Source organism: Budorcas taxicolor, chromosome 2 (genome assembly GCF_023091745.1).
Source record: "Budorcas taxicolor isolate Tak-1 chromosome 2, Takin1.1, whole genome shotgun sequence".
Classification (NCBI taxonomy): Eukaryota; Metazoa; Chordata; class Mammalia; order Artiodactyla; family Bovidae; genus Budorcas; species Budorcas taxicolor.
The window spans coordinates 128,779,089-128,795,813 of record NC_068911.1 but is presented as its reverse complement, the minus strand read 5'-3'; the positions used below and the strand labels follow the sequence as shown (position 1 = coordinate 128,795,813).

General features: G+C 36.1%; 1 protein-coding gene across 1 annotated transcript in view; it reads right to left on the bottom strand.

Annotated features, from left to right (window-relative positions):
- SLC39A10 (solute carrier family 39 member 10) overlaps positions 1 to 10,544 on the bottom strand; it is a 36,639-nt gene extending 26,095 nt beyond the window's left edge. The window contains exons 1-2 of the mRNA XM_052636021.1: positions 9,531 to 10,544; positions 7,449 to 7,656 (exon numbers count right to left, since the gene is read on the bottom strand). Coding sequence (XP_052491981.1) covers positions 7,449 to 7,656; positions 9,531 to 10,544 — 1,222 coding nt within the window. The remainder of the gene's footprint in view (positions 1 to 7,448; positions 7,657 to 9,530) is intronic.
- Positions 10,545 to 16,725: the final 6,181 nt, after the last annotated feature.

The window sequence follows — 16,725 nt, the reverse complement described above, 5'->3', positions numbered from 1 at the left end:
TAGCTCCAATCAAACTACTGGAGGGAAAATAATTAAAAAGGGAGAGAACAAAAGATACAATAACTAAAAGGGAAACACCAAGCCTAATAATGAAAACATTAAACCTGAAGATAAAATGTCTTACATATTAATATACAACTCTCCCTTCCCAAATATATTTTTCCTTAGTTTGTCAATTATCCAATCTAGAGGCAATATATCTCAAAAAGAGCCAATCTAAAAGATACTTTAATCAAGAAATTAAAGAAAAAGAGCACAGAATAAAGAGTCTATGAAGCCATAAACATTTCAAAATGTTCTGTGATGATTTACAGTCTCAAGTGACTTTTGGTCAATTAGTCAAAACTCAAATTACCAAATAAGTCAAAATCGAATTTGGTAACAATCAATCACCAGTATGCTAACAGGTGAGCTAAATACATTGTAGTGTAAGTCGTTCAGTTGTGTCTGACTCTGAGATCCCATGAACTGTAGCCTGTGAGGCTCCTCTGTCAATGGAACTCTCCAGACAAGAATACTGGAGTGGGTTGCCATTTCTTCCTCCAGGGGACATCCCAACACAGGGATCAAACTCAGGTCTCTTGTATTGCAGGCAGATTCTTTACTGTCTGAATCACCAAGGAAGACCAAATACATTATGACTGAAGACTGATTAATAGCAGATTGATACACATATAAATTAGAAAAGTGTTTACACATGTAATTAAAGGAGAGTCTGTGTGTTAAAGGGTATACAAGTTCATATGGGCACGAATGGGTATATGTCACATATTACACACTCCCAGGTACAATTTCTCACTGATCAGTGTTATATCTCTTTCTCATCCACCTTATAAAGCAAATCTGTAAACTAAAAGAGATGTCTGAAAGAGAGCAGCTCATTTAATGATTAGAAAATCACCGGTATTTGTGCTGACATCTGAAACTTAGAGAATACAAGAAAACATAATCCCGCAAAAGCAAAAGCATTATATGAATCAATCCCAGGTCACGGCATTGCCCAGCTTCCAAGATGAAACTCAGATACATGGATGCCTGTATTCATTAGATTATTCACAATAGGCAAGCATACATTGATGAATGAATGGATTAACAAAATGTGGTGTATATATGCCATGGAGTATTACTCAACCATAAAAAGGAATGAAGTTCTGATACATGCTATAACATAGATGAACCTTAAAAACATTATGCTGAGGGTCTCTCTGGTGGTCAATGGTTAAGAGTCTGTGTGCAATGCAGGAGATGCAAGGTTGATCCTAGATCCAGAAGGATCCCACGTGCCACAGAACAACTAAGCCTGTGCACCACAACTATTGAGCCTGTGCTCCAGAGACCAGAAGCCGAAACTACTGAGCCCAAGTGCCACAGCTATGGAAGCCCGAGTGCCCCAGAGTCTGTGCTCCACAACAAGAGAAGCCACTGCAATGAGAAGCTTGTGCACCGCGACTAGTTCCCACTCGCCACAGCTAAAAAATGCTCGAACAGCAATGAAGATCCAGCAAAGACAAAATAAATAAATAAATTTATAAAAACAAAAATAAAACTAAACAATTTCCTACATTAGGAAGAAAAAACATGTTAAGTATTTCACAATAAAGCAGACAAAAATACAAACATTGTATGATTCCACTTAAATGAACTATCTAAAACAGTCAAATTCAGAGACAAAAGATTAGAGGTTACTGGGGGCTGAGGTTAAGGGGGAAATGAATTATTGCTTAAATGATTACATAGCTTCTATCTGAAAGTGAAAGTTGCTCAGTTATGTCCAACTCTTTCCAACCCCATGAACTATACAGTCCATGGAATTCTTCAGGCCAGAATACTGGAATGGGTAGCCATTCTCTTCTCCAGGGGATCTTCCCAATCCAGGGATCGAACCCAAGTTTCCCACATTGAAGGCATATTCTTTACCAGCTGAGCCACCAGGGAAGCCCAACTTCTATCTGGGGTGGTGGTTAAAACAAAAAGTTGTAATAATAGCGTGATGGTTGCACAACATTGTGAATGTAACAAATGCACAATGGTTAAGACAGCAGATTTGATGTTATATATATTTTAGCATAATAAAAAATAGTTAAATAGCTAAAATGGCAAAGTCAAAACTAAACCCAAAGTCCTCTCTTAATCCACTGTTATTTCCAGTAAATCATAGTATTTTCAGAGAGTTCTTGGCCAAGTGACATCACTTTTGTCTCTCCTGGAGTAGCTTCATATAAAAGGGGAGACAGCTTCATATAAAAGGATTTATAAGAAAAATAAGTATAATTAAACATGACAATAAGAATAAATACTAACTTTATTAATCCAAATGGCAATCACTCTTTCAAAATTTGAGCTAATCAGGACAGAGGAAGAGGGACAAAAGATTACTAACAAACTTGTTGCTATATAAGATTTTCAGAATACATGCCATTGAAAATACATGTAAGCGTAAAGCTAATTAATTTCACATATCTATTACTTACTTTTGCCAGTGCCAAGAAATAAAATTTAGAGCCAAATTTCCTATTTCAGGCAAATCAGAAATTTTTAGTTATTTTCTATAGATTACAACTATTCCACAACTGTTTCATTAGCAAAACAGCCCTATTATCCCATAAGTTTACGTTATCCTATGTGTTTTCTTATGCTGATTTCTTATTAATTTTAAATAATAATTTTAGCTTCCTAGCACTATAAGGAGTAGTCATTCTCCTAACAAGTTATAAACATTCTTCAAGGAAAATTACTATTTCTTTGACCTATGAGTAATAAAAGTTGTTTTGAATTTACTGTCCTTGAAATACTTTCCCATGGTATTTAAGTACACACTTATTTCCACAATTAATAACATACACATTTAAAGCTCAAATATCATAATTTCCTAGTTGTAAAAAAAGCCAATAAAATTGTTTTGATTTCCAACCAAATTATTTGTCTTTTTTAAATCACAATTTGTTTGGTATAAAGCCAAAAGAAACCCAAAATAACAATAAATGATAAACAATGAAAGGAATCTTGTAAAATTTATACCAACCTAACACTATGCAAACTATTAAGTACAACTAGCAAATGTTTTCTTTATTTGTACCCAGGATACGGTATGCAATAAAAAACATTAAATGTCTGAAACAAGCTTCACTTATTCTGCAAATTAGGTTGCTTAAAACATTAAAGGTCTTCAAGCTTAGTTATTCACCAACTCCCTTTCTCATTATCTAGAGAGAAAATGCATGCTTTTAAAAAGAAGCGCTCATCTGTGGAAACTTTCTAATTAACTTGGTTCAAAGCATGTGCAAGATGGCAGTTTTCTACACTGTTTCAGCATTTTAATTGGTGGAAAATGCTTAGCAGCCTATTCACAACCTCCCCTCCCCACCTTGGTAATTAAGCTAGGGTCAACTCTACAACTAAACGAGCCAATCTTGAGAAACAAATGATTTCTAACATACACAGTATATAGCATATTTGGTTTACAGCAGTCTTTGAACAGTTAATGAGGTAGTAGCTGTGTCACTATGGGAGATTTATACAGAACAAGTTAACCTTCTTAAATGTTGCAGCAGTCATTAAAAATAATTACTAGCAGGGCATTCTAACAATTATTAACATCTATCAGGACATAATTAATTCAAGTTTCATTTCTGACAATGCTAATAACCACCTGCAAACAACTAATCAATATTCACTATTAGTAATGTACTTGTTTTCAAAGCAAGTATACTTTTCTCTAAGGCTTTTTAGATTGAATAAAGTGCAATTTTCAATATTACTACAGTCAAGCATCTGTCAACAGTTTTGTTAAAATATGTAGATTGTATCAATATTATGACATAGACAACTCTAAGTCATAACCCACAGCAAATGTGAAAACAAATAACCACAGTTTTTTAAGAAACTGTAGAAATGGAAAAGGGTATTAGTTTTAACTCTAGATGCCTCAGTCTTTTCAGCCTCTATTTTTCCTCTGTAAAGAACACATGAATTTTATTTTTAATTAAGATAAATAATCTTAGACCTAGCACACACTTTTATTCCTGCCAGTGAGAATTTATGAGTGCCTGAGAGAGACACTGGCTCTCAAGGTGTTTAGTTATCTACAAAGATCAATGAGCATGAAGCCAGAAAGGGGACATATTTTGTCTACCCAAAGATCATTATTCAAGTCTAGTGTGTGGACTCACTTTCTCTGCCCTTTCAGATCTTATCAGACTGAACCCAGCTTGTCTACTAGACTATTCTTAGATTTTTTTTAATGACTAATCTATACTTAGAGTAATACTTACATCAATATTTACCTGTACCACTTTCCTGTCTACATCTGCTTTATCTGTCAAAACACTAAACTCTCCTTATCTCCCTGTCACTTACATTCTGGCCAAGCACACTTAAAAGCCTTTTCAGGAAGCAGTAGAGCATAGCACCGGGAAAGAGCACAGTGGTTACATTACAGGCTTTAGATGGAGAATACTCTAGTTCCTATCACAGCTCTGTTATGTGATTTGGGCATGTTACTTAACTTCTCAAACCTCTTTTCCTCAGTAAAGAGAAGTAAAGAAAAACGTCTAGCTCATCGGAATAACAAATTAAACTCTTGTAAAAGTGGTGTTTAAAATAGCACATCGTAATAAGGTTCTAATAAATATAGGCTATTAGGATTAATTTATCCATTCTGAGGTTATTATTTTCCTATTGCAAAGAAATTAACCAAGAGTAGGTAGGAACCTAAGAGACTTAGTTATATATTGAGGGCATCTCTTTTATGCGTAACTCTTTTAAGCATTAAGGAATGTCTCTGCCTCAAACGGAACTCTTATACTAGAATGCGATATTCATAAACATGTCTACCTTATTGCTGTACTGCTCTACACTACGAAAACTTTTAAAATGCTGCCCTTTCAATCTTTTATCTATTTTATCAAAATTCTGTTTTTTTCAGCTCATATTCATACACATAAATTTAGTTACTTCAATTACTATTCAATTGGTACAGAATCTGCCTATGATGCAGGAGACCCCAGTTCAATTCCTGGGTTGGGAAGATCTGCTGGAGAATGGATAGGCTACCCACTCCAGTACTCCTGGGCTTCCCTGGTGGCTCAGCTGGTAAAGAATCTGCCTGCAATGTGGAAGACCTCAGTTTGATCCAGGGTTGGGAAGATCCCCTGGAGAAGGGGAAGGGTACCCACTCCAGTGTTCTGGCCTGGAGAATTCCACGGACAGTCCATGGGGTTGCAAAGAGTCGGACATGACTGAGTGACTTTCATTTCATTTCAATACCACTATATCTTCGGCATTTCAACCAGAAGTGCATTCAACATGATTTTGCACATAGGAAGTTCATGAAATACCACTCATGCTTCTTGAGAACACTACTATCAATGTACACTAGGCTGACTTACAAGTGTTCTTTCTAGGTTAGAAACAAAAGCTTATAGACTAATATTAAGTAATTTATTCATTCAATCAATATATGAGTATTTACTTTTTGTCCAAAGTATCTTAGGCACTAGTGATGCTCAGATGAAAGACCCAGTAACTTCCTTTAAGCAACTAAAGGCAAACAAAAAGATAACTAATCCAATTATTAAGATCCCTGAACTCTGTACCATGATGGCAATATCCACAGGGTGTCAAGGTAGGGGACTTAATTAAACCTAGTACAGTCAGTTAACTTATTCCAGGGAGACCAATCATTGAGGAATCACAGTGGTCAGCCAAGCAGAGATGCTTACAAAGTAAAAAGGCAGAGAAGAATCATGGAAAACCAGCATAATCTATTATCACGATTTGTTAAAATTAGAGGGAAGGGGAAAAAAATGAATGGTGGAAAATAGAGATGTGATAGTAGGTAGACATGGATCATATTCTGAAAAGCATGATTGGGGGGTAAAAACAAACATATAAACTTTGAACAACATAGCATAATGCAGTATTTTAAAATAAATGAGGAAAATACCTAGCACATCACATCAAATCCATGTCCTCATAACTACTACTACTTACAATATTAAAAAATGTCAAGAAAAGTACTAGAGATCCAATGAAAACGTTAAGTAACATTAACAATATATGGCAAAAATCACAAAGGGGATATCAGAATTTCCTAAATTTGGAAAATAGCACAGTGATTAACCTCAGACTTGGTGGATTTTATCATTTATTAGGTCTGGGAACTGTGGGCGAGTTACTAACTTTTCCATGCCTTACCTTACTTATTACCCATAAAAACAAGAATCATATAATAGCTTCCTCAAATAATTCAATTAGTATTAAAATTTAGTGAAGAAAAGTATGCAAAACACTTTGCACATATGAATACCAAAATGATTAAGCTTCCCAGAACTGAACTCTACCACACTCACTCACTAGTTTTGAGACCTTGGGAAATTTTTTAGGGTAACATTCTATTTTTTAGGGTAACATTCTCTATTTCATAGGACTGTTACAAGGAGTAAATGAACTGAGTATAGAACAGTGCCTACAATACATGTTTGTAAATAAATAAAAGTCCATGTATTAAATAAATACTGGCTATTACTAAAAGAAAAATCTATGTCAGAGTGTCCATATAAATCTAGCTTAAGTGCTAAGCATGATCTATGAGGGGAACAGAAACACAGGCAGGGAAAATTATGGAGTTATTTCAACAATTCAGTAAAGAACCAATGAGGATATGAACTAAAGTTATGAGAGTGGAGAGAACTGGAAAATACTTAAGACTCAACTGGACTCAACAACTGATTATACAAGTGAAAATAGGAAATGAAAACGGAAACCACAGATAGAGGAAAAACATCAAAGATTTTCAGATTTTATCAAAAGAATAAATTGGAATGACATTTGTGATTCAATAAGAGGTACAAATTTCCTATGGAATAGAAGTTTCAGAAGGAGGTACCTGTAAACATTAAAGTGGAGCCAACTGGATATGATGAAAAAGTACAAAGAGAGAAGTTTAAAAATAGTTTTGATCTTACCCATTTGGTATTACTCTCTTGAAGTTCATGTGCCAATCACTGGCATTCTGAGACATTCCAAGAGTTTAACCACACTAGCTTCTCTTTTCACATCCTTAAAAATTTTGTAATCTTGGCTTTTCACTAGAGCCCCTCATCTTGCTAAATATTAAGTAATTATAACATCATGTAACTTTAATTAACGACCCCCTTATTAACATTTGCCCATAAAGAATAATCTATTTATGAAAAACCTGCATTTCCTTTCCAATCTATTAGTTCTCTGTACACGACACAATGTTCCTATGTAATGCCAGAAGAGATGAGTAAACTGTATTATGCCTGTCTTCCTCCAATCTTTTCTAAACACACATACTTAAACATGATTAAAATATACTGAAAGACACAAAAATAAGGCAATCATTTGGAATTGCCTTCTGATTCCAACTATATTTTTTTAAAAAGTACAGAGACTCTTTTGAGGAGTAAGAACTTAAATCTTACCTGATGCCCCTATATTTGCCTTATCTTCAGGAACCTGATTTTTATCCTTATTTAAATCTTCAACTAAAAGTTTGTCAAAATGCTCAATACAAAGTCGGCTGTCAATCTGATATAACAAAGCAGGGCAAAGGTATGTAAATAGATCAGATGAGATTGGAGAGTTGGCACGATGACCATGGTATTTTAACAACTGAGTGACGTTCAAACACTGCAAGAAAATTGATAAAACAAATTAAGAGTACTTTAAGAAGATTAGGCAGAAAAAGTACTATATAGTAAAATATATTCTAAATATAATTTAAAAATAATCTGCAATATAAATATCTACTACAAAGAATGACTTTTAATAGGAACTTATGATAGGAAAGAATTCAACCTGATTACCCCAAACTTTTTATGGATTTTATCCATTCTCCACTGCAACATATAAAAGATAATGACTTTCTGCCATTAACAAGAATGATTTAAAACTATATTCTCAAGATCCTGAAGGAGTGAAGAAAAAAAATATCACTTCCCTAGTCAAACTACAATCATCAGTTGCTCGAGATTCTTATTTGGTGAAACTGTTAAATAGACTTAAGAGTACTTTAATAACTTTATATTAAAATATAAAAGCATACAGACATTTTTACTACCTAAGGTACCCCAGAAGAATATCATATAGCGAAATTCTATCCCAGTGCTAAAACTGCAAGATTACAAAACGCAGCTTTATCCACTAGAACTTTTGAAGTTCAAAGTATAAAAAAACTAACAAGAAAACAAATGACAAAAAAAATCTGGACCCATCATTATACAAATATCTAACACTAAGGGAATGGAGTAGCTCTTTTCCACATATATGCACTCTGGTTGCATGCTTGCTTACTGTATCTACAATGCAAAAACACAAAATCAAAACATACGAACAAATGATTTTTCTCATGTCAAGTCTTTATATGAGGTACTACTACCCTATCTAATGCATAGACCATTTCCAGAAATCTTGAAAAAATCCCCATTATGCATCAGGCCTATGAGGATACAAAATAATAAGACTGGTGATCCAGACCCCGCAACTAGAATCGAAGGAGTAAACACTAATGTTTAGTTATGATAATGTCTAGTTATTATCAACAAGAGACTCTAGGATATTACCCATAGTAATAAATTAACAATTTCTTTAAAAATACACTAAGATTTTAAAATTTGCTGAAAACCAAATATCTAGTGATTTGTCTAGTTAAGAAACAAAGATATTTACTTAGATGTAAAACACATTTCAGTAATAAGAGACCAAAACAAAGGTTGAGGTCATCTTCCACAATAGATGCTGCTGCTTTTTATGTATCTGAACAATAATAAATTCAACAGCTTTTCCTAAACTGTAATGAGAGCTAAATATAAGAATAAGGGTATTGATACACTTTTAATGAAACAAAAATGTTTTTAAGGTGAATAGCTGTTTAAAAATTACGAAGTAACAAATCGAATGTGAAAGTATTGAAAGGAGAACAAAAATTTAGAAGAGAACCATCCCATTGCTATTGGCACTTCTCATTATTTTATCTGTTTGCATTCAGTGTTCATCTGTCAAAAGCATGAGAAAAGACTAATCTGAGCATGTAGGTCCTATGATAAAGTGACAGAGAAAACAAACCTACCACATATGCAAAATACCTGACTTTGGAGCTAGATCAGTGACTAGAAATCACTCTGTAGTTAATTCAATAAGTTAATTATTATGAAAGAGAAACTGTCTAAACAAAAAAAGGACTTCAACTTTCAAGCATCTAGAAACAGTAAGCTAACTTGGCGAGTCAAAGCAAGTCTTAAGCAAGAGAGTAAAATAAGGAAAAAAAGAAATATATTTTCTGACAACCTTTAAACATTTAGAATTGAAGGAACCCAAATGTGAAAACAAACAATGCAAGTGAAAATGCAGATAAAAATCTTTAATCTGATTTTTAGCCCTTAATGTATTTTGTAACTGGAAACAAGTTTGAATACGGTCGTCTATTCCTCTGTTACTTTTCTTTTTCCCTAAGAGTACTTCAGAATCATCTGAGAATTACAGAGCCACTGCCTTATTCTGCTTACCTCATGCTGACGATCATCTTCATTATGATCTTTGTGACTAGCAGCTGAATAAATTGCACTTTTTTTAACATGTGGTGCTTCTCGCTTTCTAGTATGTCGAAGTTCACCTTCAATATCAGGATCAAGATCTTGGTGTCCATGACCAGGATCATGACCATTATGTTCTGGAAGACGTACATGAGAATGACCTGGGTTATGTACACGATCAGGTTTGTGGACCCGATTATGTTCATACTGTTCACCCTGATCATGGTTAGAGGGAAAACCTGGTGTAATAACCCCAGAATTTTCATTACTTTTCTTCTCTTTTCTCTTCCTCTTTCCTTTTGGTAGCTTACTTTCAGATTGCTCCTGTGTTTTATTGGTCTCTGTTGAAGGTTCATGGCTAGGCTCCCCATGCTCACTTTGAGTAATGGAATCATTAGGAAAATGGCGAGTAGTGTTATGATCAAGGTGATGGCGCAAACAGTGGTGATGACATAAGCGATGACTGTGGTCATGCATATGTTTATCATCAGATTTTACAGACACTTCAATTGTCTCTTTCTCTGGATCACACTTACGGTTTCTTTTTGCTGATACACTGGTCACAGTTTGATTTTCTGAATTTAAATGGTTATGGGAATGCTGGTGGTTATGTGAGTGAAAATGCTTTCCCTCTTGAACTGCCAAAATATCTAAGTGAGAAACATGATCGTGGCCAAGATCCTCATGATTAATCTCAACTACTTTTATCTCTCCAAGGCCCAAGTTTGTTAAAAGTTTCTCCAGACCAAAAAAGGATAATCTTCCATTTTCACCATAACGGTCAAAAAGTTTTTCAATATAATATTTTTTTTCATTTTCAGCATCCAGCACTGAAAATTCGCTTGACTCCGATTCTGTCATTCCACGATGGTGTCTGTGATGCTCTTCAGAACCATGGTCATGTTCTTCATGGCAATGGTTGCAATGATGGAAAATAAATGTCAGCAAACAAATGAGGCAAAATTTTGTGTGCATATGTACCTTCATTTCTATTTTTCCTAAAGGGAAAGAAAAACAACCATTAGTTTATACTTATGCACATTAAAAATAAACAAAACTTTTCAGCTGTTGCCAATTTACTAGGCAAATGTTTTACCTCATTTCTTTCATGATTATGAACTGTCCTTTCCTAATTCAATCCCCTATAAAAATAGCCCCTTTTATCAGAATATTGTATAGCCCTTCAAATTAATACACGTTTGCTTAAAACTCACTTGCAAGATTACTGACTCCCTTTTAAGCACAATACTTTATAGTCTATGTACATTTATACAGGAAATGTTGGCTTCCTTCCTATCTGGTCCTTTACAAAAAAGTTTATTGGTTTCTGTTCTTGAGATCCTGACCAGTACAATAATGCAGTAAGATGAAATAAAATAAAAAATGTGTAAGAATCGGAAATGAAACTATCATTATTCACAAATGGCAGGACTGGGTATGCAGAAAGTACAAAAGAAACTGTAAGAATTAATAAGTTAATTTAGTACAACTGCTAGACCCAAGGACAATTAACTGTATTTCTCTATGCCAGCAATAAATAGATTATGAAATTAGAAAGTTTATAATTCATAGCAGCAAATAGCTAGAAATAAATCTAACAAAAGATGTGTGAGACTTTTTCATAAAAAAAGGATAACATATTTGGATGTTATAGAGATCCAATGTAATGCCCAACTAAAATTCCAAAAGTTATTTTATGAAAACTGATGAGGTATTTTTTAAATTTATTTATTTATTGTTGGTTGCCCTAGATCTTCATAGCTGTGCAGGGGCTTTCTCTAGTTGTGGAAAGCGGGGGCTACTCTCTAGTTGCGGTGCGCATGCTTCTCATTGCAGTGGCTTCTTGTGTTGCAGAGCACAGGCTTGAGGGCACATGGGCTTCAGCAGTTGTAGCCCTTGGGCTCCAGAGCACAGGCTCAGTAGTGGTGCCACATGGGCTTAGCTGCTCTGTGGCATGTGGGATCTTCCCAGACCAGTATCAAACCCATATTTCCTGCATTGGCAGGCAGATTCTTTACTACTGAGCCACCAGGGAAACCCCTTGATGAGGTATTTTTAATGCTTATATGGAAACAGAAAGGGCCAACAAACAAGGCACTCTGTCTACCAGTTACTAAAGATAGTGTGGATGGATATTTGGTGTGAGAACAAATAAATAATGTAGTACGAAAACAGAAAAATTCTCTTTTCCTTGGAGCTTAGTCAATTAGATATCCATAAAGAAGAAGAAAACTTGACTCCTACCTCACACCACATGTAAACATCAATTATAGATAGATTATAAATGTAAATCTAAAACAGTAAATTGTAGAGTAATAAAGGGTCTAAAACTGTACTGCCCAATTTAGTATGTTAAAAAATTTACTAAGAAGCACCTTGGCCTCAGGCTTAGTTTGTTCTTAAGCAGACAAAACAAGTTATTTTAAAATTAGTTTTATATGGTGATATCATTAGTTAACACAATGTAGCTTTTTACAAATATCCATAAATACTTTAAATTGGGTTATCATGTAATTATATTACATACCTTTCAACAAGAACCCGTAAGCAGCAAGTTAATTTCACATAGTCCAAAACTTCAGCAGACTCTCACTGAATTGAGTGCTGTTCATTATTTTTGGAAGTAGCCACATGCAGCTACTTAAATTTAAACTAACAAGTTAAATACAGGACTTCCTTGGTGGTACATTGGATAAGAATCCATCTGCCAATGCAGGGGACAAGGGTTCGATCTCTGGTCCAAGAGAATTCCACATGCTGAGGGGAAACTAAGCCCATGCACCACCAATTACTCAGCCCGTATGATCTAGAACCCATGAGTCACCACTACTGAGCCCACATGCTGGAACCACTGAAGTCCATGCTTTTAGAACCTGCGCTCCACAACAAAAGCCAAGACAAAGAGAAGCCTGTGTATTGCAACTAGAGAGTAGCCCCTGCGCTCTGCCACTACAGAAAAGTCCAAGCACAGCAATTAAGACTCAGTGCAACCAAAAATAAAAATTAACTTTAAATAAACAGCTTCTTGGGAGATCCCTGGCAGTCTAGTGGTTATAACTTGGTGCATTTGCTGCAGTGGCCCATGTTCAATCCCTGGCTGGGGAATTAAGAACCCATAAATCACATGGCACAGCCCCCCAAAATAAAATAAAATAAAATCTACTTCTCAGTCATGCAGGTACATTTTAAATATTCAACACTAATACATGGCTCATGGCTCTCACACTAAACAGGGTAAACACAGATCATGTCCATCATCACAGAAAGTTCTCCTAGAGAGCATATTTCCAGAATATGGAAGTGAGTCATTCAAGCAATTTTAAAGTTCTCTAGAATAAACAGGTCAAAGTCATTTTCATCCTGTATTTTATTTAACCCACTATATCTTCAGATATTATCATTTCAACATGCAACCAAAATTTATTAATGAAATTTATAACATTTTTTAATACTATGCCTTTGAAATCTGGCATTTATTTTATACGTCAGTTCAGTTGCTCAGTTGTGTCCAACTCTTTGAGACCCGATGAACTGCAGCACACCAGGCCTCCCTGGCTAGCCATCACCAACTCCTGGAGGTTGCTCAAACTCATGTCCATCGAGGTGGTGATGCCATCCAACCATCTCATCCTCTGTCATCACCTTCTCTTCCTGCCTTCAATCTTTCCCAGCCATCAGAGTCTTTTATAATGAGTCAATTCTTCCCATTATGTGGAGAGAGTATTGGAGTTTCAGCTTAAGTATCAGTTCTTCCAGTGAATAATCAAGATTGATCTCCTTGCAGTCCATGAGACTCTCAAAAGAGTCTTCACTACCACCACAGATGAAAAGCATCAATTCTTTGGCACTCAGCTTTGTTTATAGTCCAACTCTCACATCCATACATGACTACTGGAAAAACCATAGTTTTAACTAGACCACCTTTGTCAGCAAAGTAATCTCTCTGCTTTTTAATATGCTGTCTAGGTTGGTCATAGCTTTTCTTCTAAGAAGCAAATGTCTTAATTTCATGGCTGAGGTCACCATCTTCAGTGATTCTGGAGCCCAAGAAAATAAAGTCTGTCATGGTTTCCATTGTTTCCCCATCTATTTGCCATGAAGTGATGGGACCTGATGCGACGATCTTAGTTTTCTGAATGTTGGGTTTTAAGCCAACTTTTCCACTCTCTTCTTTCACTTTCACCAAGAGGCTCTTTAGTTCTTCAGTTTCTGCCATAAGGGTGGTGTCATCTGTGTATTTGAGGTTACTGATATTTCACCCAGCAGTCTTGATTCCAGCTTGTGCTTCATTCACCCCAGCATTTCACATGATGTACTCTGCATGTAAGTTAAATAAGCAGGGTAACAATATACATCCTTGACATACTCCTTTCCAGATTTGGATCTAGTCTGTTATTCCATGTCCCGTTCTAACTGCTGCTTCTTGATCTTCCTACAGATTTCTGAGGAGGAAGGCAAGGTGGTCTGGTATTTCCACCTCTTGAAGAATGTTCCCGTTTGTTGTGACACACACAGTCAAAGCCTTTGGCATAGTCAATAAAGCAGAACTAGCTGTTTTTCTGGAACTCTCTTGCTTTTTCAATGATCCAACTGATGTCGGCCATTTGATCTCTGGTTCCTCTGCCTTTTCTAAATCCACCTTAAACATCTGGAAGTTCATGATTCACGTACTGTTGAAGCCTGGGTTAGATAACTTTGAGCATTTCTGTGCTAGCATGTTAGATGAGTGTAATTGTGCAGTAGTTTGCACATTCTTTGGCATTGCCTTTCTTTGGGACTGGAATGAAAACAGACCTTTTCCAGTCCTATGGGCACTGCTGAGTTTTCCAAATTTGCTGGCATATTGACTACAGCACTTTCACAGCATCATCATTTAGAATTTGAAATAGCTCAACTGCAATTCTATCACCTCCACTAGCTTTGTTCGTGGTGAGGCTTCCTAAGGCCCACTTGACCTCACATTCCAGGATATTTGGCTCTAGGTGAGTGATCACACCGCTGTGGTTATCTGGGTCATGAAAATTTGTTTTCTGTAGTTCTTCTGTGTATTCTTGCCACCTCTGCTTAATACTTTCTGCTTCTGTTAGGTCCATACCATTTCTGTCCTTTCTTGTGTCCATCTTTGCATGAAATATTCCCTGGGTATCTCTAATTTTCTTGAAGACATCTCTAGTCTTTCCCATTCTATTGTTTTCTTCTATTTCTTTGCACTGATCACTGAGGAAGGCTTTCTTATCTCTCCTTGCTATTCTCTGGTACTCTGCATTCAAGTGGATATATCTTTCCTTTTCTCCTTTGCCTTTGCCTTCTCTTCTTTGCACAGCTATTTATAAGGCCTCCTTGGACAACCATTTTGCCATTTTCCATTTCTTTTTCTTGGAGATGGCCTTGATCACTGCCTCCTGTACAATGTCATGAACCTACATCCATAGTTCTTCACACACTCTATTAGATCTAATCCCTTGAATCTATTTGTCACTTCCACTATATAATCATAAGGGATCTGATTTAGGTCATACATGAATGGTCTAGTGGTATTCTCTACTTTCTGCAATGTAAGTCTGAATGTGACAATAAGGAGTTCATGATCTGAGCCACAGTCAGCTCCTGATCTTGTTTTTGCTGACTATAGAACTTCTCCATCTTTGGCTACAAAGAACAGAATCAACCTGATTTTGGTATTGACCATCTGGTGATGTCCATGTGTACAGTTGTCTCTTGTGTTGTTGGCAGAGGGTTTTGCTATGACCAGTGCATTCTCTTGGCAAAACTCTGTTAGCCTTTGCCCTGCTTCATTTTGTATTCCAAGGCCAAATTTGCCTGTTACTCCAGGCATCTTTTGAGTTCCTACTTTTGCATTCTAGTCCCCTATAATGAAAAGGACATCTTTTTTTGTGTATTAGTTCTAGAAGGTCTTGGAGGTCTTCATAGGACAGTTCAACTTCAGCTTCTTTAGCATTACTGGTCAGGGCATAGACTTGGATTACTGTGATAATGAATGAATGGTTCATCTTGGAAACAAACAGAGATCCTCTGTTGGTTTTGAAACTGCACTCAGGAACTGCATTTTGGATTCTTTTGTTGACTATGACAATTCCATTTCTCCTAAGAGATTCTTGCCCACAGTAGTAGATATAGCAGTCATCTGAGTTAAATTCGCCCATTCCAGTTCATTTTAGTTCACTGATTCCTAAAATGCTGATGTTCACCCTTGCCATCTTCTGTTTGACCACTTCCAATTTACCCTGATACATGGACCTAACATTCCAGGTTCCAATGCAATATTGTCCTTTACCTCATTGGACTTTACTTCCATCACCAGTCACATCCACAACAGGGCATTGTTTTTGCTTTGGCTCTGTCTCTTCATTCTTTCTGGAGTTAGTTTTCCACTCCTCTCCAGTAGCATACTGGGCACCTATCGACCTGGGGAGTTCACCTTATACTTGGACTTTCCTGGTGGCTCAGATGGTAAAGCGTCTGCCTACAGTGTGGGAGATCTTATACTTACAGAACTTAAAAAAAAAAAAAGTATCTATTTTTAATTAAGGATAATTGTTTTACAATATTGTGTTTAGTTTTGGCCATACAGCAACATGCATAAGCCATAATTATACATATGTCCCCTCCCTCTTGAACCTCCCTCCCACTTCCCATTGCTCTAGGTTGTCACACAGCCCCGGTCTGAGTTCCCTGCGTCATACAGCAAATTTCCATACAGTAGGGTATAGGTTTCCATGCTACTCTCTCCATTTGTCCCACCTTCTTCTTCCCAGCATGGTGTCTACAAGCCTGTGCTCTATGTCTGTGTCTTCACTACTGCCCTCCAAATAGGTTCATCTGTATCATTTTTCTAGATTCCATATATATGCACTAATATACAGTATTTTTCTCTGACTTACTTCACTTTGCATAATAGGCTCTAGGTTTATACACTTTGTTAGAACTGACTCAAATGCATTCCTTTCTATCACTGAGTAATATTCCATTGTGTATATGAACCTCAGCTTCTTTATCCATTCATCTGCCGATGGACCTCTAGGTTGCTTCCATATCCTAGCTATTGTGAACAGTGCCACAATGAACACTGGGTACATGTGTCTTTTTCAATTTCAGAATTCTCAGGGTATACACCTAATGTTGGAATTGCTGGGTCACATGGTAGTTT